At 42.6% G+C, this 26,111-nt stretch overlaps 1 protein-coding gene across 3 annotated transcripts in view; it reads left to right on the forward strand.

Moving 5' to 3' along the window:
• TMOD1 (tropomodulin 1) overlaps positions 1–26,111 on the forward strand; it is a 132,207-nt gene that overhangs the window by 28,789 nt on the left and 77,307 nt on the right. For all 3 annotated transcript variants that reach the window (XM_073591241.1, XM_073591240.1, XM_073591242.1), the window contains 2 exons: positions 20,815–20,967; positions 23,118–23,274. In XM_073591241.1, the coding sequence (XP_073447342.1) occupies positions 20,848–20,967; positions 23,118–23,274 (277 nt within the window). In that variant the 5' untranslated portion in view covers positions 20,815–20,847. The remainder of the gene's footprint in view (positions 1–20,814; positions 20,968–23,117; positions 23,275–26,111) is intronic.

Raw genomic sequence — 26,111 nt, forward strand, 5'->3', positions numbered from 1 at the left:
CAGGGGTTAAGCTCTGTGACTGAGAGCGTTGTATGTCATGTGAATCCCACTGCGGTGTGCAGCTGGGTTCTCCTCCCGGGCTTGTAAATGATGTGAGTGATACTGAGCGGGGGAGGGAGGGGGAAAGGTCGCTGCTCGGTGAGAACGGCAGCATGTCATTACACTGGGCTTGTCTCCCCCCTCCTCCTGTCGGCGCGCCAGGCTCCTCACCTTCGCTTGTGCTCAGCGCCATCTTAGGAATGTCCGGTGTAGAAGCCACTGGCTGTCTCGGCACCAGGTATCTCTCCATTCCGCTCTCCGCTCACACAGCACAGCTGAGCAGTCTTTCCTGGCCAAGAGGATACTCTGAGAGTCCAAAATGTGGGGTTTTTCTGTGTAGGCGATCTGTGAACAAGCCGCGACCCGGGAGCCCTCTGAGAAACACGGCTTCACTCCTCCATGCCGAGACCACGCCCCCCATTTTCTAATTATTGCTCCCACAGTTGATTTTTTCACACCAAGCTGCTTGCCTATTGCAGATTCAGTCTTCCCAGCCTGGTGCAGGTCTACAATTTTGTTTCTGTGTCCTTCGACAGCTCTTTGGTCTTCACCATAGTGGAGTTTGGAGTGGGACTGTTTGAGGTTGTGGACTGGTGTCTTTTATACTGATAACAAGTTCAAACAGGTGCCATTAATACAGGTAATGAGTGGAGTACAGAGGAGCCACTTAAAGAAGAAGATACAGGTCTGTGAGAGCCAGAAATCTTGCTTGTTTGTAGGTGACCAAATACTTATTTTCCACCATAATTTGCAAATAAATTCTTTCAAAAATCAGACAATGTGAATGTCTGGATTTGTTTCCACATTTTGTCTGTCATAGTTGAGGTATACCTACCCTGTTTCCCCGAAAATAAGACCTAGCGTGATTGTTGGTGATGGCTGCAATAAAAACCCTACCCCCCAAATAAGCCCTACTTAAAGTCCTTGTAGGTCTTATTTTCAGGGTAGGGCTTATTTTCAGGGAAACAGGGTAGGGCTTATTTGGAGGGTAGGGCTTATATTGCAGCCATCACTGACAATCACGCTAGGTCTTATTTTCGGGGAAACAGGGTATGATGACAATTACAGGCCTCTCTCATCTTTTTAAGTGGGAGAACTTGCACAATTGGTGGCTGACTAAATACTTTTTTGCCCCACTGTGTATATATATATATATATATATATATATATATGTGTGTATGTATGTGTGTAAAGGTTATAATTACAAATTTGTGTTATATGTTTGGATATATAAAATGAGCTAAGACATACTGAAAGTAATCTAATTTTTGTAGAAACAGTTGGGTGCTCAATGTCATATAGACATAGTTGTCAATTAAAATATATGATATCCTAAACCAGAGAACTAATATTTAGATAAAACCTTGGAGAGCAGCCAAAAGGATTAAAACAAACCTATAGCCTGTTAGTAAGTGCACATGATGGAACCAATTTACTAACGTTTGTGGTTAAGTGAGCAGATATGTATCTGGAAGTTGAATATTTAGTAAAGTGGTCCAGATTTCATTCACTTCACTTTCTTTCTTTCTAACCCTTTACAAAAAATGTGAATTTGACTCTTTTTTAATTTGGTATGAATCCCTCAGTGTTTTTTTAGCTGAACACATTGATCACAATTAATGAATAATTCCCCATTGAACTATTTGTTAAAATGCTTGCCCCACACTTTCAATGCTGCTGGCTTCTGTTGTCTCACTGCTGCTTCCCTGAACTCCTGGCCTTCAAAGGAAAGAGTTAAGAGTGGAGAGTGCAGCTTCCAGTCAGTCTGTTGGCTTGGGGAAGAGCAGGGGAATGCCTTGCCATCCTAGGCTATGGAGCTGTGTGTTTCTATTGATGCACACAGTGTAGGGGAACACAACTCTAGTCCCTGCATGCAAGGGTGGCTCCATAGGATGCATTGTTTCAAGAGAAAGTCCTGAAACAGGGAACTTGGGGCAGCAGTCATGACACCAACTTAAACATGAACATAGGCAAGGTAAAAAAAATAACGATGCTGCACACTCAAATACACTCAAGTGTATAAATCAGCTTCTGAAAGTGCTTAGAAAACTGAGGTTTAATTGCATGTGTTCTAGTTATTACTGTAAAAAATAAAGGTGACCATAGCATAGACATGGCAACTAGAAAATCTGACCAAAATGCAATTGTTCTTTAACCACTTCATGCCCATGCCATAGCTGAAAGACGGCTACAGCGCAGGCTCACATTGCCGGGGGGGCGTCTATGGACATCCTCCCATAATCGCACGCATCGGCACAGATCTGTGATTGCCATGTCCTTTGGACACAGCTGATCATAGATCGGGGTACAGAACCAATCACAGCAGCTCTTTACCATGTGACCAGCTGTGTCCAATCACAGCTGATCACAGTGTAAACAGGATTCTCCCGGTTATTTGGCAGTCCTCTCCTCACACTGACAACACCTGAGGATAGGAGAGCTGATAATCAGCAAATCCACACGGGGACATCTACTTTGATAATCAGGGCACTGATCATCAGTGTCCTGATTATCAGTGTAGCCTCAACAGTGCCCACATATGCTGCCAATCAGTGCCCACATGTGCTGCCAATCAGTGCTCATCAGTGCAGTCTATCAGTGCCCATCAGTTCAGCCTCATCAGCGCACATTAGTGAAGCAGAAATATTACTTATTTAGAAAATTTTATAACAGAAACAAAGACATTTTTATTTTATTTTTTCAATATTTTTCGATTGATAGCAAAAAATAAAAAACAAAGTGGTGATAAAATATCACCAAAAAAAAGCTCTATGTCCTAAAAAAAATGATAAAAATTTTGTTTGGGTACAATGTTGCATGACCGTGCAATTGTAATTCAAAATTTGACAGCACTGAAAGCTGAAAATTGGCCTGGGCAGGAAGGGGGTAAAAGTGCCCAGTAGGCAAGTGGTTAAAACAATAACTGGTATAAACAATCACTCTGCTAACAACTGAGCATGTCTGTTTAGTCATACATTATACAATTTTCTGGTACAAATTTTCCTTTAGATTTACCAAAACCATATAATAGGAGGTCAAGCCTAAACATTTTCAATTTGTATGCAATCAGGCAGGCCCTTGTACTACACAGTTGAAGGTAAATTTAAAGGAAATTGAACAAGAAAATTGTATAATAAGGCTCGGTTCACACTGGTGCTTTGCGGGAATCCTACGAATCCACTGCGGGTTCTTGCATCGCACCTGACTCGCAAGCTTATGCGAACCGCTGGGAGTGTCAATACAAAGATAACGACACCCCCAGATCGGTTCACATATTGCAGTGTGAAATGTCAGTTCGGACAGGAATCGGATCCCATGCTGGGATCGCATCGGGTCCGATTCTGGTGCGGACCAAAAAAGGGGTCCTGTGCGAGTTTGGTCCAAGTGCGATGCAAATTCAGCTATAGTATCTGTATGGCTGAAATCGCATTGCATAGACATTGCATGTGATTTGCACTGCAGTGTGGTCCAAATCACATGCGATATCGCACATCGCTCCATTGTGAAACGAGCCAACAGACAACACTGGTGCCAACATTTCCTTGCAGGAACAATAGCAATCGGGAAAATTCAGCTTTATTGATGTCAATAGTTTCCTCGGAAATTGTCCAGGGCAGGTCTGCAGAGGTCATGAAATTCCTATAGGCATACCTCCCAACTTTTTGAGATGGGCATGAGGGACAACTATTGGCAAAAGTATGTATGCATATGACACACCCCCTGCCACACCCCCTTAAAGAAGAATTATATGGAAAATAAATGAGTTAAGCCCAAAAGTTTTTTTTTACCACTACTATTCCTTTATATTGGCTTTTTACATTTACAAATGCAGCAATTTAGAAATCAGATGAAAGGTTTAGCAAAGGAAAACACTTTTTAAAAGCTAAAAAGTGCATTTTATATACAACTATATAGATCAGATCAACATGAGGGACAAATGAGGAGGAACGAGGGACAGAGGGACATTGCTCAAAATCAGGGACAGTCCCTCGAAATCAGGGACGGTTGTGAGGTATGCTATAGGCAATGAAAAGATGGGCATTTTATGCAATACCTCCTGAAGGTTTGAGAGGATCTGGAGCCCCTGGATAAACTATATACAATACTCGTCTTAACAACTTTCGCTATGGTGGTTGGGTTTGGCGCTGGGACGGGCTGTGGTGCTTCTCTTTCTTTTTTCGCTTCTTTTCAGGTCCTTCCTCTTTACTTGCTGGTATGCTGGTCTCTCCGCAGTGACATCACAATAGTTACAGTATGTTTACTATGACTCTCAGTACGAAATGAAGAGAGTACTTAACTCCAACCTACTTTCCTTTATTCGTTGATCAGGAATACTGTACCTGCTCATTGATCTTCTACCCCACTGTTTTGTTTAACCTGTAATGGTATATTTTGTTCTATGCTTGCTTTTTGTACTCCTATGAGTGCTTCCATTATCTGCCTATTTTCGTTTTGTCTTGTCTGTGTTGCGTGATTTTACCTTCATTAGCCCTCCCAGTTTTTTTTTTTTTGTCGTGTTGTCTTTTGTTGTTCAAATCTTTAGTAAAAACATTGCAACAGAAATTCCTACAAGCAAACTCGTGTCTTCCAGTCTGGCCATGACCTTCTAGATTAGGCAATGATCATCCTATGTCTATGGACATCTTAGTGAATACCTAATTGGGGATTAGGCAGCTGATCGAAACTTAATTCACTTTGATCCCATTGGGAGAGGGAGCGGGGAGCATGGCTATGTTACTTTCCTATTGTCAGATAAAACTGCTTCTGTGTGACCTTTTTACATGCTGTCACAGGCTGACATATGACCCAGGTCTTGACCTGAAAAACAACTCTCTATATGGGTACAATAACATGTCAGCCTGTCCGATGAGCTTAGTGAAAGGCTGAATTCTGTAGCGCTTATGCTGAATGCTATATTATCCCAGACAAGAATGTAAACATAGTCAAGGAGATTTGTGGTTCACATCTTAGTGATTCTTTTATTAGCTGAAAAGGTGCAGCCTTGTAAAGAAGGGCACCATAATTAATGCCCTTCAAAGAGATGGAAAACAGTCAAGAACCCTGAGGCTCAGCACCAACATACGCTACATAATAGTTGACACGCATGAAATCTGCATATTCCATTGCTCCAGGCATACATCACACTTTTCTATTTATTGAAACTAGTGTGATCAGTCTGTGGGGTTGATTTACTAAAATTATAGAGTGCTAAATCTGGTGCAGCTGTGCATGGTAGCCAATCAGCTTCTAACTTCAGCTTGTTCAATTAAGCTTTGACAATAAGGCTGGGTTCACACTGGTACGACATCCGACTTTGGGAGCACATGTCGCATGACATGTATAAATCAATGGTTCCCTATGAGAGCCGTCTTAACTGATCCGACACAAGTCAGTCCAACTTTGAAAAAGGTTCCTGCACTACTTTGGTCCAACTTTGGTCCTACTTCAACCCATTGAATATCATTGAAGTCGGATCAAAGTCAGATTATCACCTTAACGGATCTTGAAGGGGAACCCACGCCAAAATTAAAAAAGAAACGGCATAGGGTTCCCCCCCAATTCCATAGCAGGTCCTATGGGTCTGGTATGGATCTTGAGGGAGAAACCTCATAACAAAATTAAAAAAAAAACGACGTAGGGTCCTCCTCTACCAAGACCATACCAGACCCTTCCGTCTGGTATGGATTTTAAGGGGAACCCCCACACCGCAAAAAAAAAATCCATACCAGACCCTTATCTGAGCATGCAGCCCGGCAGGTCAGGAAAGGGGGGGATGAGCGAGCGCCCCCCCCAACCCTCCTGGACCATACCAGGCCACATGCCCTCAACATTTGAGGGTGGGGGCTTTGGGGCAGGGGGGGCTCTGCGCCCCCCACCCCAAACCACTTTTACCCTATGCTGATGGGGACAAGGGCCTCTTCCCCACAACCCTGCGCGGTGATTGTGAGGGTCTGCAGGTGGGCTTTTCAAAATCTGGAAGCCTCCTTTAACAGGAGGGCCCCCAGATCCCAGCCCCCCTACCCTATGTGAATGAGTATAGGGTACCCATTCACCCAATAGAAAGTGTCAAGGAAATAAAACCATCACACAGGTTTTTGTCCCTCATTAAACACGGCAGAATGGCTCTCCCGTGCAAACTGATGTACTTGTACGTCAGTCCGTAAAAGCAGGATAGCGGGTGCGTGCCGGCGGGTCCTGCGGACTTAAAGTGGGGGTCCACCTATCTATCGTTTTTTTTTTTTTTTAGTTCATTCACAAACTTTTTTCTTCTCAGCATTACATACTCACATATTGTGTGTAATATGTCCGCCTGTGTCAGATTTCGTCGGAAAGAATAACTTATATTATTCACTGCAGGCGGTTTCCATCTTCATTGTGGGCATTTGAAGCCCACAAGCATTTATTTCCTGGATGCGGTGAATGCTGTGCTCCCAGCATTCAATACTTGTTCCCGCACATGCTCAGTGGCATCCTGGAAAGCCTGAGACTAGCTCCCAGGAGACTGTGCGGAGTCTGGGAGAGGCTAGAAACACGCCTACTCCCACGGGAGGAGAACCAGGAAGTGCAAAGAAGAATAGAAAAATAAAAGGTAATTACGGCGATTTCAATTTTTTTAAACGGTATGTCAGCATCTAGGCAAGGAAGAGAATACATACAGATATTGTTCAAAATTTGGGTGGAACCCCGCTTTAATGTCTGCCGGCAGCCCGCGATCACGACGAGGAGAGGCAGAATGGGGAACTGCCTATGTCAACAAGGCATTTCCCCGTTCTGCCTAATGACATGACAGGGATTTACTGCTCCCAGTGATCGGCAGCAGTGATCTCTGTCATGTTTCGGTAAGCTCATCCCCCCTACAGTTAGAACACGCTGAGGGAACACACTTAACCCCTTGATCATCCCCTAGTGTTAACGCCTTCCCTGCCAGTATCATTTTTTACATTTATCAGTGCATTTTTATAGCACTGATCAATGTAATAATGTCACTGGTCCCCAAAAAGTGTAATTCGGGGTCAAATTTGTCCGCCGCAATTTCACAGTCCCCCCAAAAAATTTCAGATCGCCGCCATTACCAGTAAAAACAATAAAAAAAAAATAAAGGTCCTTAAATTGATCCCGTAGTTTGTAGATGCGATAACTTTTGCGCAAACCAATCAATATATACCTATTGGGATTTTTTTTTACCAAAAATATGTAGAAGAATATATATCGGCCTAAACTGATGAATAAATTTGTTTTTTTTAAATATTTTTTTTGGATATGTATTATAGCAGAAAGTAAAAATAAAATGTTTTTTTTTTTCAAAATTGTCGCTCTTTTTTGTTTATAGCGCAAGAAATAAAAACCGCAGAGGTGATTAAATACCACCAAAAGAAAGCTCTATTTGTGGGAAAAAAAAGGACAGCATCGCACGACCGCACAATTGTCAGTTAAAGCGACGCAGTGCCGTATCGCAAAAAATTTTCTGGTCATGGGGGTGAAACCTTCCAGGGCTGAAGTCGTTAAAGCAGCTCCAGCGTCTCTTCTCCCTCCGATGTGCTGGTTTTATTTCTTTGAAGCTTTTTTTGGGTGAATGGGTAGGGGTACAATGTACCCCATACTCATTCACATAGGGTGGGGGGGCCGGGATCTGGGGGCCCCCTTGTAAAGATTTTGATAAGCATGGGGACAAGGTGCTTTTGGTTGTGGGGCCCCCTCTGCCCCAAAGCACCCACCCCCCATGTTAAGGGCATGTGGCCTGGTATGGTACAGCAGGGGGGGCGCTCACTTGCCTCCCCCCCCCCCCTTTCCTGACCTGCCTAGCTGCGTGCTCTGATAAGGGTTTGGTTCCCCTTAAAATACATACCAGACTGAAGGGTCTGGTATAGTCTTGGTGAGGGGGACCCTACGCTGTTTTATTTGATTTTATTTTGGCAAGGGGTTCTTACTTAAGGTTAATACCAGACTCAAAGGGCCTGGTATTGTCGGGATCAAAGTCGGATCTCGTTCATTGAAGTTGTACAGAAGTCGGACATGAAGTCGCAGGGTAAAGTCGGATCCACAGTGGTACGACTATTGTGTTGTGCCAGTGTGAACCCAGCCTAAAACCTGGAAGCTGATTGGTTTCTATGCAGAGCTGCACCAGATTTTGCACTGCAACCCCTTTACAGTGCCTTGAAAAAGTATTCATACCCCTTGAAATTTTCCACATTTTGTCATGTTACAACCAAAAACGTAAATTTATTTTATTGGGATTTTATGGGATAGACCAACACAAAGTGGCACATAACTGTGAAGTGGAAGGAAAATGATAAATGGTTTTCCAAATTTTTTACAAATAAATAAGTGAAAAGTGTGGCGTGCACTTGTATTCAGCTGCAATTACAGCTGCAAGGCTTTTTGGTTATGTCTCTACCAGTTTTGCATATCTAGAGAGTGAAGTTTTTACCCATTCTCTTTTGCAAAATAGCTCAAGCTCAGTCAGATTGGATGGAGATCATCTGTAAACAGCAGTTTTCAGGTTTTGCCACAGATTCTCAATTGGATTTAGGTCTGGACTTTGACTGGGCCATTCTAACACATAAATATGCTTTGATCTAAACCAGTGTTTCTCAACTCCAGTCCTCAAGGCGCACCAACAGGTCATGTTTTCAGGATTTCCCTCAGATGAAACAGCTATGGTAATTACTAAGGCAGTGAAACTGATCAAATCACCTGTGCAAAATAGTGGAAATCCTGAAAACATGACCTGTTGGTGTGCCTTGAGGACTGGAGTTGAGAAACACTGATCTAAACCATCCCATTGTAGCTCTGGCTGTGTGTTTAGGGTCGTTGTTCCGCTGGAAGGTGAATCTCCGCCCCAGTCTCAAGTCTTTTGCAAACTCTAACAGGTTTTCTTCTAAGATTGTCCTGTATTTGGCACCATCCTTCTTGCCATCAGCTCTGACCAGCTTCCCTGTCCCTGCTGAAGAAAAGCATCCCCACAACATGATGCTGCCACCGTCATGTTTCACGGTGGGGATGGTTTGTTCAGGGTGATGTGTAGTGTTAGTTTTCTGTCACACATAGAGTTTTGCCTTTAGGCCAAAAAGTTTAATTTTAGTCTCATCTGACCAGAGCACCTTCTTCCACATGTTTGCTGTGTCCCCATATGGCTTCTCACAAACTGCAAATGGGACTTCTTTTGGCTGTCTTTCAACAATGGCTTTCTTCTTACCACTCTTCCATAAGGGACAGATTTGTGGAGTGTACAACTAATGCCCTGTACACACGATAGGATTTTCTGACGGAAAATGTTTGATGGGAGCTTGTTGTCGGAAATTCCGACCGTGTGTGGGCTCCATCGGACATTTTCAATCAAAATTTTCGTCACACAAAATTTGAGATCTGGATCTCAAATTTTCCAAAATTCGTTGTCATAAATTCTGATCATGTGTACACAATTCCAACGCACAAATTTCCATGCATGCTCGGAATCAAACAGAAGAGCCGCACTGGATATGGAACTTCATTTTTCTCGGCTCGTTGTACGTGTTGTACGGCACCGCGTTCTTGACTTTCAGAATTTCTGACAAGATTTGTGTGACCGTGTGTATGCAAGACAAGTTTGAGCTAACATCCGTCTGAAAAAAAACATGGATTTTGCTGTCGGAAAATCCGATCGTGTGTACAGGGCATTATAGTTGTCCTGTGGATACATTCTCCCACCTGAGCTGTGGATCTCTGCAGCTCCCCCAGAGTTAACATAGGCCTCTTGGCTGCTTCTCTGATTAATGCTCTCCTTGCCCGGCCTGTCAGGTTAGGTGGACGGCCATGTCTTGGTAGGTTTGCAGTTGTGCTATCCTCTTTTCATTTTTGGTTGACGGATTGAACAGTGCTCTGTGAGATGTTCAAAGATTGGGATATTTTTTTTTATAACCTAACCCTGCTTTAAACTTCTCCACAACTTTATCCCTGACCTGTCTGGTGTGTTCCTTGGCCTTCACGATGCTGTTTGTTCACAAAGGTTCTCTAACAAACCTCTGAGGGCTTCACAGAACATCTGTATTTATATTGAGATTAGATTACACACAGGTGGACTCAATTTACTAATTAGGTGACTTCTGAAGGCAATTGGTTCCACTAGGTTTTAGTTAGTGGTATAAGAGTAAAGGGGGCTGAATACAAATGCACGCCACACTTTTCAGATATTTATTTCTAAAAAATTTTGAAAACCATTTATTATTTTCCTTCCACTTCACAATTATGTGCCACTCTGTGTTGGTCTATCACAGGGGTAGGCAACCCCCGGCACTGGTGCCGCAAGCGGCATGCAAAGCCTCTTTTGCAAGCACTCAACTCCCTTTCCAACAGCAGAGCAGTATATGGAACTGTCAGTGAGACGTTAAGCATTCCAATCTCACAATTTCCCATGCCGCACCTGCACTGGGAGGAAGGCACTGTGCCCCCACACATTGTAAATCATGGGAAACATAGATTAGTTATCTAACTTGTTGTAGCTGCGATCGTAAGTTTTTGTGATGGGGAAGATATTGGGTGAAGTTCTGCTAGGGGGGCGGGCCACTGCCAAAGCCAATCACAGTCCTGCTAGCCCCACCCACCATCTGGAGGAAGATGACTCGCTTGGTTGCCACTAACAATCTCAAAGAAGGGATTTCACTGTGTTTGAGAAAACCACAATCAGGTTACAGTTTGTGGAGATACTGTTGAGCTTCTGGGAACTTTGTTGAAGGAAAAAAAAAATTATATATATATATATATATATATATATATATATATTACAGTTGTGCTCATAAGTTTACATACCCTGGTGATTTTGACCTGATAACATGCACACAAGTTGACACAAAAGGGTTTAAATGGCTATGAAAGGTAACCATCCTCACCTGTGATCTGTTTGTTTGTAATTAGTGTGTGTGTATATAAGGTCAATGAGTTTCTGGACTCCTGACAGACCCTTGCATCTTTCATCCAGTGCTGCACTGACGTTTTTGGGTTCTGAGTCATGGGGAAAGCAAAAGAATTGTCAAAGGATCTGCGGGAAAAGGTATTTGAACTGTATAAAATAGGAAAGGGATATAAAAAGATATCCAAGGAATTGAGAATGCCTATCAGCAGTGTTCAAACTCTAATCAAGAAGTGGAAAATGTTGAATGTTCTGTTGAAACCAAACCACGGTCAGGTAGACCAACTGCAATTTCATCCACAACTGCCAGGAAAATTGATCAGGATGCAAAGAAAAACCCACAAATAACTTCAGGTGAAATACAGGACTCTCTGAAAACATGCGGTGTGGCTGTTTCAAGATGTACAATAAGGAGGCACTTGAAGAAAGATGGGCTGCATGGTCGAGTCACCAGAAAAAAGCCGTTACTACGCAAATGCCACAAAGTATCTAGCTTACAATACCCCAAACAGCACAGAGACAAGCCTCAAACCTTCTGGCACAAAGTCATTTGGAGTGATGAGACCAAAATTGAGCTTTTTGGCCACAACCATAAATGCTACATTTGGAGAGGAGTCAACAAGGCCTATGATGAAAGGTACACCATTCCTACTGTGAAACACGGAGGTGGATTGCTGATGTTTTGGGGATGTGTGAGCTACAAAGGCACAGGAAATTTGGTCAAAATTGATGGTGAAATGAATGCAGTATGTTATCAAAAAATACTGGAGGAACATTTGTATTCGTCAGCCAGGAAGCTGCGCATGGGACATTCTTGGACATTCCAACATGACAATGATCCAAAACACAAGGCCAAGTCGACCTGTCATTGGCTATAGCAGAATAAAGTGAAGGTTCTGGAGTGGCCATCTCAGTCTCCTGACCTCAATATCATTGAGCCACTCTGGGGAGATCTCAGACATGCAGTTCATGCAAGACAGACCAAGAATTTACAGGAATTGGAGGTTTTTTGCCAAGAGGAATGGCAGCTTTACCATCTGAGAAGATAAAGAGCCTCATCCACAAATACCACAAAAGCTGTCATTGATGTTAAAGGAGGCAATACACGGTATTAAGAACTGGGGTATGTAAACTGTTGATCAGGGTCATTTGGGTAGTTTCTGCTGTCATTATGATTTAAAAAGAGTAAACACAGTTGATTGATAATACATGGCTTCAGCCAAACACTAACCATGAGTGAAGGAAATTTTTTTGTGTTATCATTCATATTCTCTGAAAAATGGCCAAGAAATCATAAAGTCACACATATACAGTATCTCACAAAAGTGAGTACACCCCTCACTTTTTTGTAAATATTTTATTATATCTTTTCATGTGACAACACTGAAGAAAAGACACTTTGCTAGAATGTAAAGTAGTGAGTGTACAGCTTGTATAACAGTGTAAATTTGATGTCCCCTCAAAATAACTCAACACACAGCCATTAATGTCTAAACCACTGGCAACAAAAGTGAGCACACCCCTAAGTGAAAATGTAAAAATTGGGCCCAATTAGCCATTTTCCCTCCCAAGTGTCATGTGACGTACTCATGTGTGAATGGGGAGCAGGTGTTTTAAATTTGGTGTTATCACTCTCACTCTCTCATACTGTTTACTGGAAGTTCAACATGGCACCTCATGGCAAAAGAACTCTCTGAGGATCTGAAGAAAAGAATTGTTGCTCTACATAAAGATGACCTAGGCTATAAGAAGATTGCCAAGACCCTGAAACTGAGCTGCAGCACGGTGGCCAAGACCATAAAGCGGTTTAATTGGACAGCTTCCACTCAGAACAGGCCTCAACATGGTCGACCAAAGAAGTTGAGTGCACGTGCTCAGCGTTATATCCAGAGGTTGTCTTTGGGAAATAGACGTATGAGTGCTGCCAACATTGCTGCAGGAGTTGAAGGGATGGGGGGCCAGCCTGTCAGTGCGCAGACCATACACCGCACACTGCATCAAATTGGTCTGCATGGCAGTTGTCCCAGAAGGAAGCCTCTTCTAAAGATGATGCACAAGGAAGCCCGCAAACAGTTTGCTGAAGACAAGCAGACTAAGGACATAGATTACTGGAACCATGTCATGTGGTCTGATGAGACCAAGATAAACTTATTTGGTTCAGATGGTGTCAAGCATGTGTGGCGGCAACCAGGTGAGGAGTACAAAAACAAGTGTGTCTTGCCTACAGTCAAGCATGGTGGTGGGAGTGTCATGGTCTGGGGCTGCATGAGTGCTGCCAGCACTGGGGAGCTACAGTTCATTGAGGGAACCAAGAATGCCAACATGTACTGTGACATACTGAAGCAGAGCATGATCCCCTCCCTTTGGAGACTGGGCCGAAGAGCAGTGTTCCAACATGATAACGACCCCAAACACACCTCCAAGATGACCATTGCCTTGCTAAAGAAGTTGAGGGTAAAGGTGATGGACTGGCCAAGCATGTCTCCAGACCTAAACCCTATTGAGCATCTGTGAGGCATCCTCAAATGAAAGGTGGAGGGGTGCAAGGTCTGTCACATCACCAGCTCCGTGATGTCGTCATGGAGGAGTGGAAGAGGACTCCAGTGACAACCTGTGAAAATATTGACACTGTGGACCCAATTTGGACATTTTCACTTAGGGGTGTACTCACTTTTGTTGTCATCAGTTTAGACATTAACGGCTGTGTGTTGTGTTGTTTTGAGGGTACGGCAAATTTACACTTTAAAGTGAGGTCCTTCGCGCTACTAATTTAGTGAATAAACATGAAAAATAATAATGTGAAGTACGTGAAATCGCCGCAAGATCTGAAGTGTACACTAAACACAATAAACGGTAAATAATAAAAGTGATCTGCGCGGACTTCTAACACATTAATATTATAAAAAAAATGTAAAAAATAAAAATTCCAAATAGTGTGAAAAAGTAAACACAATAGCTGAAATCCAAGAAAAAATGTGTATGCATCAAAAAAATTCATCAAAGTGATAGATTAGTGACAGTAATCATGAGTGTCCATAATCCTGGTTAATCTTCTAAATAAACAGTTGTGTTGTGAAATTGATATTAATCTTTGTGACTAAATAATCACGTAATGCTCCCAGAGCCCTTACCTCCAAATGGAGAGAAATAAGCCTTGGATCAATATCCTGGGATGAGATCGTCTATATGTCGTCCATACTCCCAATCAATATCCGTGTAGATGGTTATGGACGTGGTTCATGATCTGCTGAGCAAGCCCTCTCTCTGCTGACAGCTTGAATAGCCTCAAAATCTCTTGGTTCCGTTATGGACGTTCAGTGTTCGCCATTAAAGGAAATAAAAGAATACAGGGCTCCCATAGTGTAATATGTAAAGATAATACAATTTATTGAAAATACCAAGTTGTCTCTTACATCAAAAAAGTTAAAAACAAGCTTATCTGTATGTTTCCATGTGTCAAACACACTCCTTGCATCACTTCCGGTCTCTCAAACTTCCGGCCAATCCCTACGCACGTTACGTCACAACACGTGACTTCCCTGATGAAGCCATAACCACAACTCAATTTGTGCAAAACATTATTCAAAGTATAATTAAGAAGGGGGCTTTACAGCTCCATATTACGTGTGTCAAACAACCAACAATAGAATAAAAAAAAAAAAAAAAAAAAGTGTATAATTTCGAATTACTATTTTCGTGTCCTATTTAGTGTTTTAATTAAGTGTTCTTGCATAGCAAGACCACTTATTGTTATCTCACATATATATTTCTTATTATAGCCAAATTTACCACCCTAACTCCTCCCACAGCTTTTATACTACATAGACAGTAATATACCGAAACGTGCGGATTGATCCCGATTGGTTGTACTATTACTTTGTGGAAGGTTTCGCCGAATGGTTCACGAAATATCGTTGTTTTTGCGGCGAAATTGGTCTCATAGGAATGAATGGCAAAATGTTCAAAACTAGAGTGGGAGGTGACAAAAGCTGACAACCCCATGATCACCCAAAACATTATGACCACCCCATGATCAGCCAAAACATTATGACCACGACATAATCAGCCAAAACATTATGACCCCCCATGATCAGCCAAAACATTATGACCACCCCATGATCAGCCAAAACATTATGACCACCCCATGAAAAAAAAAAAAAGTTTTTTGGAAAAAAAAATAATTTTTGGAAAAAAAATCATTTTTGAAAAAAAAACATTTTTGAAAAAAAAAAATCATTTTTGAAAAAAAATTAAAAAATTCATTTTTGAAAAAAATGTTCAGCTCTTTCAGCTAATGATAGGACTTCTTCAACTTTTTTACTACTATTTATACTTTTTAAAATATTAAGCTTTTTAACACTTTTCACAGTTACTCCAGCCACTCCAACCACACAACAGTTACTTAACCGGTTCCCGACCGCCGCACGCTGATGTACGTCGGTAGAATGGCACGGCTGGGCAAATGGGCGTACCTGTATGTCCATTTGAATCCCCCGCCGTGCCTTTGCGTGCGCGCCGGCCGGGAGCTCCGTGGGTCTGGTCGCGGGTCCCGCGGACTCGATCGCCGCGGGGATACCCGCGATCGCCTCACGGAGAGGACAAACGGGGAGATGCTAATGTAAATAGCATCTCCCCGTTCTGCCTAGTGACAAGTGTCACTCGATCTCTGCTCCCTGTCATCGGGAGCAGAGATCAGTGACGTCACACACCAGTCCATCCCCTGACAGTTAGAAATCACTCCCCTAGGACACACTTAACCCCTCCCCGCCCCCTAGTGGTTAACCCCTTCACTGCCAGTGTCATTTACACAGTAATCAATGCATTTTTAATCGCACTGATCGCTGTATAAATGACAATGGTCCCAAAAATGTGTCAAAAATGTCCGACATGTCCGCCATAACGTCGCAGTCACAATAAAAATCGCTGATCGCTGCCATTACTAGTAAAAAAAAAATTATTAATAAAAATGCTGTAAAAATATCCCCTATTTAGTAAACGCTATAACTTTTGCGCAAACCAATCAATCAACGCTTATTGCGATTTTTTTTTTACCAAAAACATGTAGAAGAATACGATCGGCCTAAACTGAGGAAAAAAAATGTTTTTTTTATATATTTTTGGGGGATATTTATTATAGCAAAATGTAAAAAATAATGCTTTTTTTTCAAAATTGTCGCTCTTATATTGTTTATAGCGCACAAAATAAAAATCGCAGAGGCGATCAAATACCACCAAAAGAAATCTCTATTTGTGGGAAAAAAAGGACATCAATTTTGTTTGGGAGCCACGTCGCACGACCGCGCAATTGTCAGTTAAAGCGACGCAGTGCCGAATCGCAAAAAACGCTCTGGTCAGAAAGGGGGTAAATTCTTCCGGGGCTGAAGCGGTTAAGCCACTCCACCCAGTTACTCTGCCCACTCAAGTTGTAGACTACTGTAGGTGGAGGCAAGAACACTTCACACAATTTCCCCAGAAATTGTAGCTTTTCTAGTTCAATATAATCTCACTCTACTATTTAATTTTTATACCTCTCCACCTTTCATTTCAATCTACCTTTCCTAATGTGATTCCATTACGTGTAGCCCATAGCTCTGCATCATCTACTACTACCAACCTCTACATCACCTACTCCCAGTCTGCGTCACTTACTACTGAACCCCGGCACTCTGTGTTCCTTAAGGCTCCATTCACACTAGCGCGTTTTTTGATGCATTTTGCATTTTGCAGAAATGCACGGGAATTTTTTAACATGGGTTCCTATGGAACATGTTCACATCAATGCCTTTTTGTTTCTCTGCATTTTTGGAAAGGGTCAGGGACTTTTTTTCATGCAAAATGCAGCGTTTTGCATGTAATAGAATTCAATGGACAAGCATCAAAAACGCAAGTGCACCGTTTTTGCAGCGTTTTTGCCGTTTTTTTTTTTTTTTGTTTTTTTATTTTTTTTTTAGACTGTAAAAAAAAACTGTAAAAAAAAAAAAAAAAAAAAAAAAACGCAAATCGCGGCAAAAACGCCGCAAAAACGCTGCAAAAACGCTGCTCAAAAACGTGGCAAGCATGAAAAAAAACCTCCAAAAACGCTCAAAAGCAACATGCATAGGTGTGAATCGAGCCTTAAGCCACAGCCAGTATTCAGCACAAGGAAAATCACACCCAATTTTGCTGCGGCGCTCGGCTCCGCACTTTTTCTCAGCTGCGGGGGACAGATCTTGCACACAGGCCCACTGCTTTCAGAAAATGCCCCTGGCCTGAGCTCATCATTGCTCATCCATTCCATATGCTTGTATGTGACATCACATACAAGCACGTGGGCTGGATGCGAGAGGTGGATCAGTGGGGATGAGTGTGCAAGGACAGGTAGATGTGTCTCATCTCTACTTCCTTGCACCACTCTGCATATCATAGATGAGAAGAGGGTACAGCGCTAAGGCAGATGAGTAGGAGGGTACAGCGGTGGGGCAGATGAACAGGGGGGGATTAGTGGTGGGACAGAAGAGCAGGAGGGTACGATGGTGGGGCAGATGTGCAGGGGGTACAGTAGTGGAAGAGATGAGAAGGGGGTTCATCGGTGGGACAGAAGAGCAAGGGGGTTTCAGTGATGGGGACAAATGAGCAAGGGGTTACAGAGGTAGGACAGAGGAGCATTGGGGGGGGGGGTTCAGTGATGGGCCAGATAGATGAGAAGGGGGTTACAGAGGTGGGGCAGAAGAGCAGGGGGGTACAGAGGTGGGGCAGTCGTGCAGGGGTGTACAGTGGCAGGGCAGAGGAGAAAGGAGGTACAGTGGTGGGACAGATGAGCAGGGGATTACAGTGGTGGGGCAGAAGAGCAGGGGGGTACAGAGGTGGAGCAGAAGAGCAGGGGGGTACAGAGGTGAGACAGATGTGTAGGAGGTAAAGTGGTGGGGCAGATGAGAAAGGGGGTTACAGTGGTGGGAGCGATGAGAAGGGGGTTCAGCAGTGGGACAGAAGAATGGGTGTACAGCAGTGGGGAAGATGTTCAGGGAGGTACAGTGGTTGGGCAGAAGTACAGGAGGTACAGTGGTAGGAGTGATTAGAAGGGGGTTTAGCGGTGAGACAGAAGAGTACAGTACAGTGATAGGGAAGATGAGCTGGGGGGTTACAGTGGTGGAAAAGAATAAGCGGGGGGGTTCAGTGTTGGGGCAGATGTGAAAGGGAGGTGCATTAGTAGGACAGATAAGCATGGGGTTACAGTGGTGGGGCAGAAGAGCAGGGGGGCAGAAGAGCAGGGGTGTACAGAGGAGGGGCAGAAGAGCTGGGAGGTTCAGAGGTGGGAAAGATGAGCAGGGGGGGGTACAGTGGCAGGGAAGAGGAGAAAGGAGGTGTATTGGTGGGATAGAAGAGCAGGGGGTTACAGTGGTGGGGCAGAAGAGCAGGGGGAACAGAGGTGGGATAGAAGAGCAGGGGGAACAGTGGTGGGGCAGATGAGAAAGGGGGTTACAGTGGTGGGGCAGAAGAGCAGGGGGAACAGAGGTGGGATAGAAGAGCAGGGGGAACAGTGGTGGGGCAGATGAGAAAGGGGGTTACAGTGGTGGGGCAGATGAGCAGATGGGTTCAGTGTTAGGACAGGTGAGAAGGTGTTCAGCGTTGAGACAGAAGAGCATGGGGGTACAGCGGTGGAGCAGATGTGCAGGGAGTGGTGGGGCAGATGAGAAAGGGGGTACATTGTTGGGGCAGATGAGCAAGGGGGTTACAGTGGTGGGACAGAAGAGCAGCGTGGTACAGTGTTGGGGCAAATGTGCAGGGAGTTACAGTGGTGGGACAGATTAGCAGGGGGTACAGAGGTGGGGCAGATGCGCAGGTTAGTACAGTGAGGAGACAGATGAGGGGTACAGATTTGCAGGGGGTACAGTGATCTGAGGTGTGAGATACATGAATTGGGGCTGATCTAAGGCATGAGAGTGCAGGATGTTAATTAGTCACTACTCAAGTAGTTAACAGCATTTACTTTATAAAAAATCCATTTTGTGATTGAGAGTGTGAAGTTAACAGTTTTTTGTTATAAAATCGACAAGTTCAATTTCTTTGAAAACATTTTTCGGCACACTGTGCTCAAAAGGTTGCCTACCCCATGTCACATAAAATCCCAATAAAATACATTTATGTTTTTTGTTGTAACATGACAAAATGTAGATAATGTCAAGGGGTGTGAATACTTTTTCAAGGCACTGTATGTTAAAATAACAATATACAAAGCCCCCAAGCTAACTCAAAGAAGTTTTATGCACTGGGGTTAATTTACTAAAGGCAAAAAGGCTGTGCACTTTGCAAAGTGCAGTTTCACTCTGCAAGAGCCGTTGCTCCAAAGCTTAGTAAATGAGCAGAATCTCAGGACATATTACAGGACGTATTTCCTGAATGCAAAACGCTGGGATTTTTACGCCAGACTTTGCCTGCTCTTTTATATGTCCATGTGAATGTGGCCTGGAATACACCCATTTTAAATTCTGTGAAATTATCTGAATATGTTAATATGGGAAATACATTCAAGGGATTACAGTTTTCAGAATAAAGTAATCTTGGTTTTCATTGTTTTACCAAGCATAACTAGCAGTAATAACAGATGTGTGACTTCAAGCTCCCATCAATTTTCTAAAGGATAATTGTATTTTTAAAATACCTTACTTACAAACCCATCACCCAGATTTGTAAACAAAATAATTGAAATTATCTTTGATTTTGCTTTCCTGTGATAGAACTCTTGGGTTTTTCAGCAGTTCTGATCATATTTTAAAGGCAAGGACTAATAAACGCTTTTTCAAGAACGCCTTTGAAGTACATGGAGTCATATCAGAGAAAGCATTCATAGCAGTCCTGTAGATTTGCATCCTTACAGCTCCCAACATTCTCCAGGGATGAGCTAGAAGCAAGTACATTTAGGGGGATGCAGAAGATGCTCTACTTCACAAAGCCACACAACTACATCTTGGGTCCTCTCTTTATGATTTCCTTGTTTCTACTAGTTATGAATCAATACCCTTGTGCTTCCAGGAAAGTTTTGAACAGCAGAAATGATGATTGTATTAGTCTAAACTATTGCACATGTATTAACATGGTACAGAAGCACAATGAACCATTTTCATGTTATCAGGTGCACTTGCTGTTTTAAAGTAATTACTGACATTTTATTTTGATTCAAGGCTTAGTTCACATAATTTTGCGATCCAATGATTCCATCTGATAGAATCAGTTATTACCTACTGGTTTAAGACAAAAGAATCAAACCAGCAAAACTCCAACAGGGCCTTTCCAGTGAGACACCCTTCTAGAACATCTAGAACCGTAGTCTCCAAACTACAGCCCGTGGGCCACATGTAGCCCCTTGCCTGCCCTTATCCGGCCCTTGGGGCACTATTCCTCCCAGTAACACCAACAGTGGGGCATAATTCCTGCCACTGACATCAATTATGGGGCATTATTACTCTTACTAATATCAATGATGGGGCACTATTCCTCCCACTGACACCAACGGGGCATTATTTCCTCCACTGACACCAACAATGGGGCACTATTTCTTCCACTGATACCAATAATGGGGTAGTATTCCTCCCACTAATAACAATGATAGGACATTATTCCTCCTCCTACTGACCACCAAGCCTGAGGCCGTGTTTATTTTCACTGTGCTAGGACATTTTCTAACCCCACTGGCCACAATCTGGCCCCTTTAAAGTGTGAAGGACAGTAAACTGGCCCTTTGAAAAGTTTTGGAGACCCCTGATCTAGAGAAACAAGCTAAAGAAAGTATTATTGTGGGTAACAAAAGTGATTTCCATTCCACCTGTTCAGTATTGTAACTCATTGCTTAGGCAAACATGCTTACTGCATACAAGGAAGTTAAGCTTGAATCTTTTTTTTTTTTTTTCTTCCAGGCTGAAAGCTAAAAGTATCCAAAAGACTAGAAAATGTTACACCTAAAAGGTTTAGAAAAGTACCGGGATGTGGATGAGAATGAAATCTTAAACAAACTTACTGAGGAGGAACTGAGAGCTCTTGAAGGAGAACTAGAAGAATTAGATCCTGATGTGGGTACCACTTTTTTCTATTTTTCTTTATACTACTTAATTTCGGTTGATGACATTAACAGATTCTAATCTTTACTAAAGCATATCTAAGCCAAAAACAAAAATATTGTATGTTGCAGTTTACCAGTCCACAGATATGGTGGCTGCATTTGTTTTTAGTAGTTAGGGGAACAGTTAAAATATCTGACAACGTTCTTATTGCTGATTGCACCTTCTGCTTCCAGTCATTTCTTGTACAAGGCGTTACAGGGACAGGAAGTTAGGGAAAATCTCTACGGGTAAATGAACAAAGATAAAAACCTGACAAAAATTTTACCTTTTTAGTTTCAATAATTCTTATTGAAGTTTTCTAGGCAGTTGGAAGGTTAGAAGAAATAGTATCATAGTGGACAGCTATATTACAGTACAAAAACTTTTCGAGAAGAATACAAACATCATTTGACCTAAACGACCAGAAACTCAAATTGTCCCAAAACAAGAACATAAAACAGGTCAAAAATTAAAACAATTAGATCATCTCGAAGAGCCTGTAACCGCCCCCTAATAGCAACTATAGAGAGTTCGGGACCTTCTCATCTCCCTCCCCCCAAAGGGGGAGAGGGAAGGGGAGATATCATGATGACCCCACCGTGAGGTCAGTATCGTCTGTCCCATACTCCATATAAAAATTGGACATTCTGGAAATACTATTGTACCATATATGAAAACCTTCCCGTTATATGATGCATTCTTTACGTCACCATTTGTAGCGTCCCTCTCCCCACTGGAGACCGGGAGAGTACTGAAAAAGAAATTAGTCAGAGAAAAGGAGAAAGAAGAGGATAGGAGAAGAGAGTAGGATACCAGAGAAAAAAGTGCACTCTATATTGTGGAAATATCTGAACTCTTGCTACTCACAAAGAGTCAGACAGATATTTGATCCAGGGTTCCCAGATCATTTCAAATCTAGCTTGTTTGTCTAACAAGATCTCTGAGAGGCATTCATTTATCACGATCCATGAGAGCTTGGATTTCACTAAATTAAATGGGATTGTGGATGTTCTCCATGACCTAGCAATCGCTATCCTAGCTGCCATAAAGATGAAGGCTATGGGTTTCCCTGCCTGTCTTGGAGTTCCATCTACCGGTCGTCCCAAAAGAGCTTGCTGTGGAGCTTTACGTAAGTTTACCTGAGTAAGTGAATAAATAAAATTATAGATACGGATCCAAAAGCGTTAGGGCAAGACCACCATGTATGTAATACTGTGCCTTCCATCCCACATCCCTGAAAACATGAGGAAGAGGCTCCTGGAACATACACTGCTATTCTTGTTGGGACCATATACCATCTCATTAATACCTTGTAGTTACTTCAATCAAAGGGGTATTTATGTATGATCTTGACGCATACTGTGACATTTTGTACCATTCGTCCATTTCAAAAGTTTCGCCTAGGTTCTGTTCCCATTTCGTCATATAGAACAGTTTTTCCGACTTGGAAGTCAGTACTGCATAGATCTTAGAAATATGCCCAGTGTGTTTATCAAAAGTCCTGCACAAATACTCCATTGATGTGGAGGTTGTAATAAAATTTTACCTTTTTAAAAAAAAAACATTGTTGGCTGAAGTTAGACTTTAACCAGTTATGGACATTGGGTGTGCAGACATTCAAAATGACAGTGTCTGAGTGAAGGGGCCCTTCAACCCCCCTGATTTACCTTGACAGTGCTCCTCCGCCGCTCTGTTCACTGCCACAGCTGGTGAAAATGCTTGATGCTTCTGGCTGCAGGGGAGAATATGAATTATTCTCATATGACAGCACTTAGTTGAAGCAACCAAGTACTCAAGGTTGGATGTATACTTTTGTAGCTGAAATAATAATTTTTTTTTTCATAAAGTGACACAATTCAGACCAAAAAGAGGGACAATTGAAAAGGAAAGAGGAACAGATGGATTTGGCTGCAAAAGAGGGACATTCTTTGCAAATTAAGGACATTTGGAAGCTATGAGTTAGGTATTAAAGAACTGATCTCATGATTCCAGAGCTGCAGGGCAACAATGGTAAACAATGTGCTGAAAAAAAAGAATAAATACCTAGGTAAAGTGTTCTCAAAACCAACACTTATATCATAATCTAGTATTTGCAATATAATTTGTATTTTTCTTTACAGAATCAGTTATTACCTGCTGGTTTGAGACAAAAGAATCAGACCAGCAAAACTCCAACAGGGCCTTTCCAGAGAGACGCCCTTCTAGAACACCTAGAGAAGCAGGCTAAAGAAATGAAAGATAAGGAAGATCTGGTGCCTTATACTGGGGAAAAAAGAGGTGAGCACTGTGCCTTGCAGTGGTTTTGGTAAAAGAGGGCCAATTTTGTTTTTCAATGCATAGAAAATTTTGCAGGAAATTGCAGTTCTTCTTAAAAACCCTTTGTTCACATCATGGCACTGTAGTGCTGCACACTTGGAAAAATTAGAGGGTGTCCTTTTTTTCTTAATCAACAGATTTTTATTAGTTAGCAAATTCTTACACTTGGATTATATACAACAGTAGTATTTACCGAGTTGTTCAGTGTTACGGGAATTTTAGGTTATCAGGAATTTGTTGGTATACAATATGTTTAAAATGTTTCCCATTTAAATCAGTTCTCTGTTATTTGCTAGGTTGGACAGTAAACAGTTTGTAATAGGAGCAGAGCGGCCCATCCACTAGGGGCACAGGGGCACCGCCCCACCTATCCATGCGTCCGACCCCCTGATCTACATGCAGGGACACCGGACGTATGGATTCCAATGGGGGGGGGGGGAGTTGGGTTTAAGCACATGTTTAAAGCAAGAGGCTCTAGTAGGCTTCGAAAAAGTGTGGTCTCGGGGCACAGAGCACTGCGCTCCGAGCCCACCCAGTTGTGTTACAATAGTTGTGCTTCGGCATAGGATTGTTTGATGCCACCCCCCCCCCCCCACAAAAAAAATAAAAACACCAGTCACCACTGAATAGGAGTAGAAGTGTTGGAGGGGAATTATGGGGTGGATGCAGGTGATCAAGTGAGGGAGCAGGCAGCATTTTCCCAGGATCACTCCATTCTCCAACACATTTTGGCAAGTAGTCAATGTTATATTTCATAGAGATAGTGGCTGAAGTCAGGTGGCAAGTATTGTACCCCAGGGTTCTATGTTCTTTGGAGATTTGATAACCTGTCTGTAAATTCTGGTCTGTTTTCTCATTATTCATTATCTAAGTCACCAAATTTTTGTCTTTTGCAAAATTTATGTTTCTGGGTAGTCATGTTTTGGCAATTGTCTGCCTAGTTGCTTTAAATATGTGGGTGATAAGTTACAGCAGAGTTTCAGCCACCTGTGAAAAAAAAAAAAGGTCAGCAGCTACAAAAATTGTAGATGCTGACTTTTAAAAAAAATGAATCCACTCACCTCCAGTGATGTGCTCACCCCAGTTGGTCTTACCCGCTGTCTTCGGTCCCTGGCGCCGACATCTTCACTTGCGCCTTCACAGCCAGGTGCCCACTGCGCATGTTCAAGTTGTCGATGCAGTCTTCTGGGACCTGTCAGTGTCCCAGAAGACTGCAGGGTGGAGGGAGGAGAACTTCAGTTTACGAGCGGAATAGAAGTGGAAAGCGGGTACCTGTCAAAGTTGGGTACCTGTCCCCCCCCATTCCTCAAAAGTGCCAATTGTTCAAAAGGAGCAGGGGACAAGTCCTTAAAACGGAACTTCCCCTTTTGGGTGAAGCTCTGCTTTAAGTTAAGTTGAGCAACCCAGGTCAGGTTTCTAGAAATTAAAGTCAAAACTGCAGAAACTCAGAAAGTAATAAAGCCAGGGCTTTTCTCTGGCTAAAGGAGCATAATGCTTACGGCTGATTGCTTATTTTCAGAAATTTCAAACCATGCACGATATCCCAGCAATCATAGCAACAAACTTAATTTAAAATGATTGGAAGCCTTTGTTTTTTTACTTAAAATAAAAAAGATGTTATATTTACCTGCTGTGCACAATGGTAGCCCCATTCCTCCTCTTCTAAGGTTCCCCGCCAGCGCTCTTCATTTTTCCTCTTGTGCTCCCATAGTAAGCTGCTTACTATGGGGACACACGTGGGGATGTGCCCCCCAGTCAGGCTGTGTGCATCCATAGACACACACACAGCTCAGCCTGGCCATGCCCCCAGCTCCCTCCTCTTGGGATGTGATTGACAGCAGCAGGAGCCAATGACTCCCCCTGCTATCAGTACAGCCTATGAGAGCAGGGAGAGGGGAGAAAAGAACTGCATTCTAGCACAGCGCTGGATCGATAGAGGACTCAAGTAACTGTTAGGGAGGGGGGTGATGGGAACAGGCAGTGGAATGTGCAGAGAATGCATTAGGGTAAAAAAACCTTTTTAGTTTATAACCACTTTAATGCTGTGCTTGCTTTTTTATTTAACCAATACATCACCTAATTTTGAACACTATTGCTTGAATATATTATAAGACAAATGAAAACTCAAAAATGTTTCCATATCCAGAGTTAGCCTTTGGAACACACACGCCATGGTCGCCCAGACTCGTATGGCTTTTATACTCTATGCTAAATGCGTGTGCATCTCATTCATCTATTTCATAAGTTCAGAAATGGGAATGAAACCTCACGTTCCTATAACACATCTATCCAGAAAACAGCCTACTACAAGGTTCTCTTTTGGAGGTATTGAGTACCAGCTGGAATAACTCATATCATCTCGACCTACAGCGAGAGATGTGTTTTTATCACAGTTACGTGATAGTTTATGTTTTTGGGGTTTTATTCAAGATGCGCAAAGAGAGATCACAGAAACACTTATACAGTATGTATAACATTTAATCAAGTAATGACAGATACAGATAACAAATGTAATAAAATTAGTAAGTAACAAGAATACTTATAGATGCCTTTTTTGCCAAGGAGTTCTGCCTGCTTTTTTTGCGGCTTGGCACAGATGATCAAAACCAGGCACATGAATTTAAGCAGCCCTGAGACGAGACTGACTAGTCCAAGTTTTGGCTGTAGTATATAGGGTAGCATTGGGCCAAATACAAACTTTGAATAGCAGTACTACCTTTTAAAGAGATAGCCATCCTGGTCACTTTACAATGACATTCCCATAGCATTAGGTCATCTAAGGCAACCAGGCGTAAAAT

The sequence above is a fragment of the Aquarana catesbeiana genome, linkage group LG01 (assembly GCF_042186555.1).
Source record: "Aquarana catesbeiana isolate 2022-GZ linkage group LG01, ASM4218655v1, whole genome shotgun sequence".
In the NCBI taxonomy this organism is placed as follows: domain Eukaryota; kingdom Metazoa; phylum Chordata; class Amphibia; order Anura; family Ranidae; genus Aquarana; species Aquarana catesbeiana.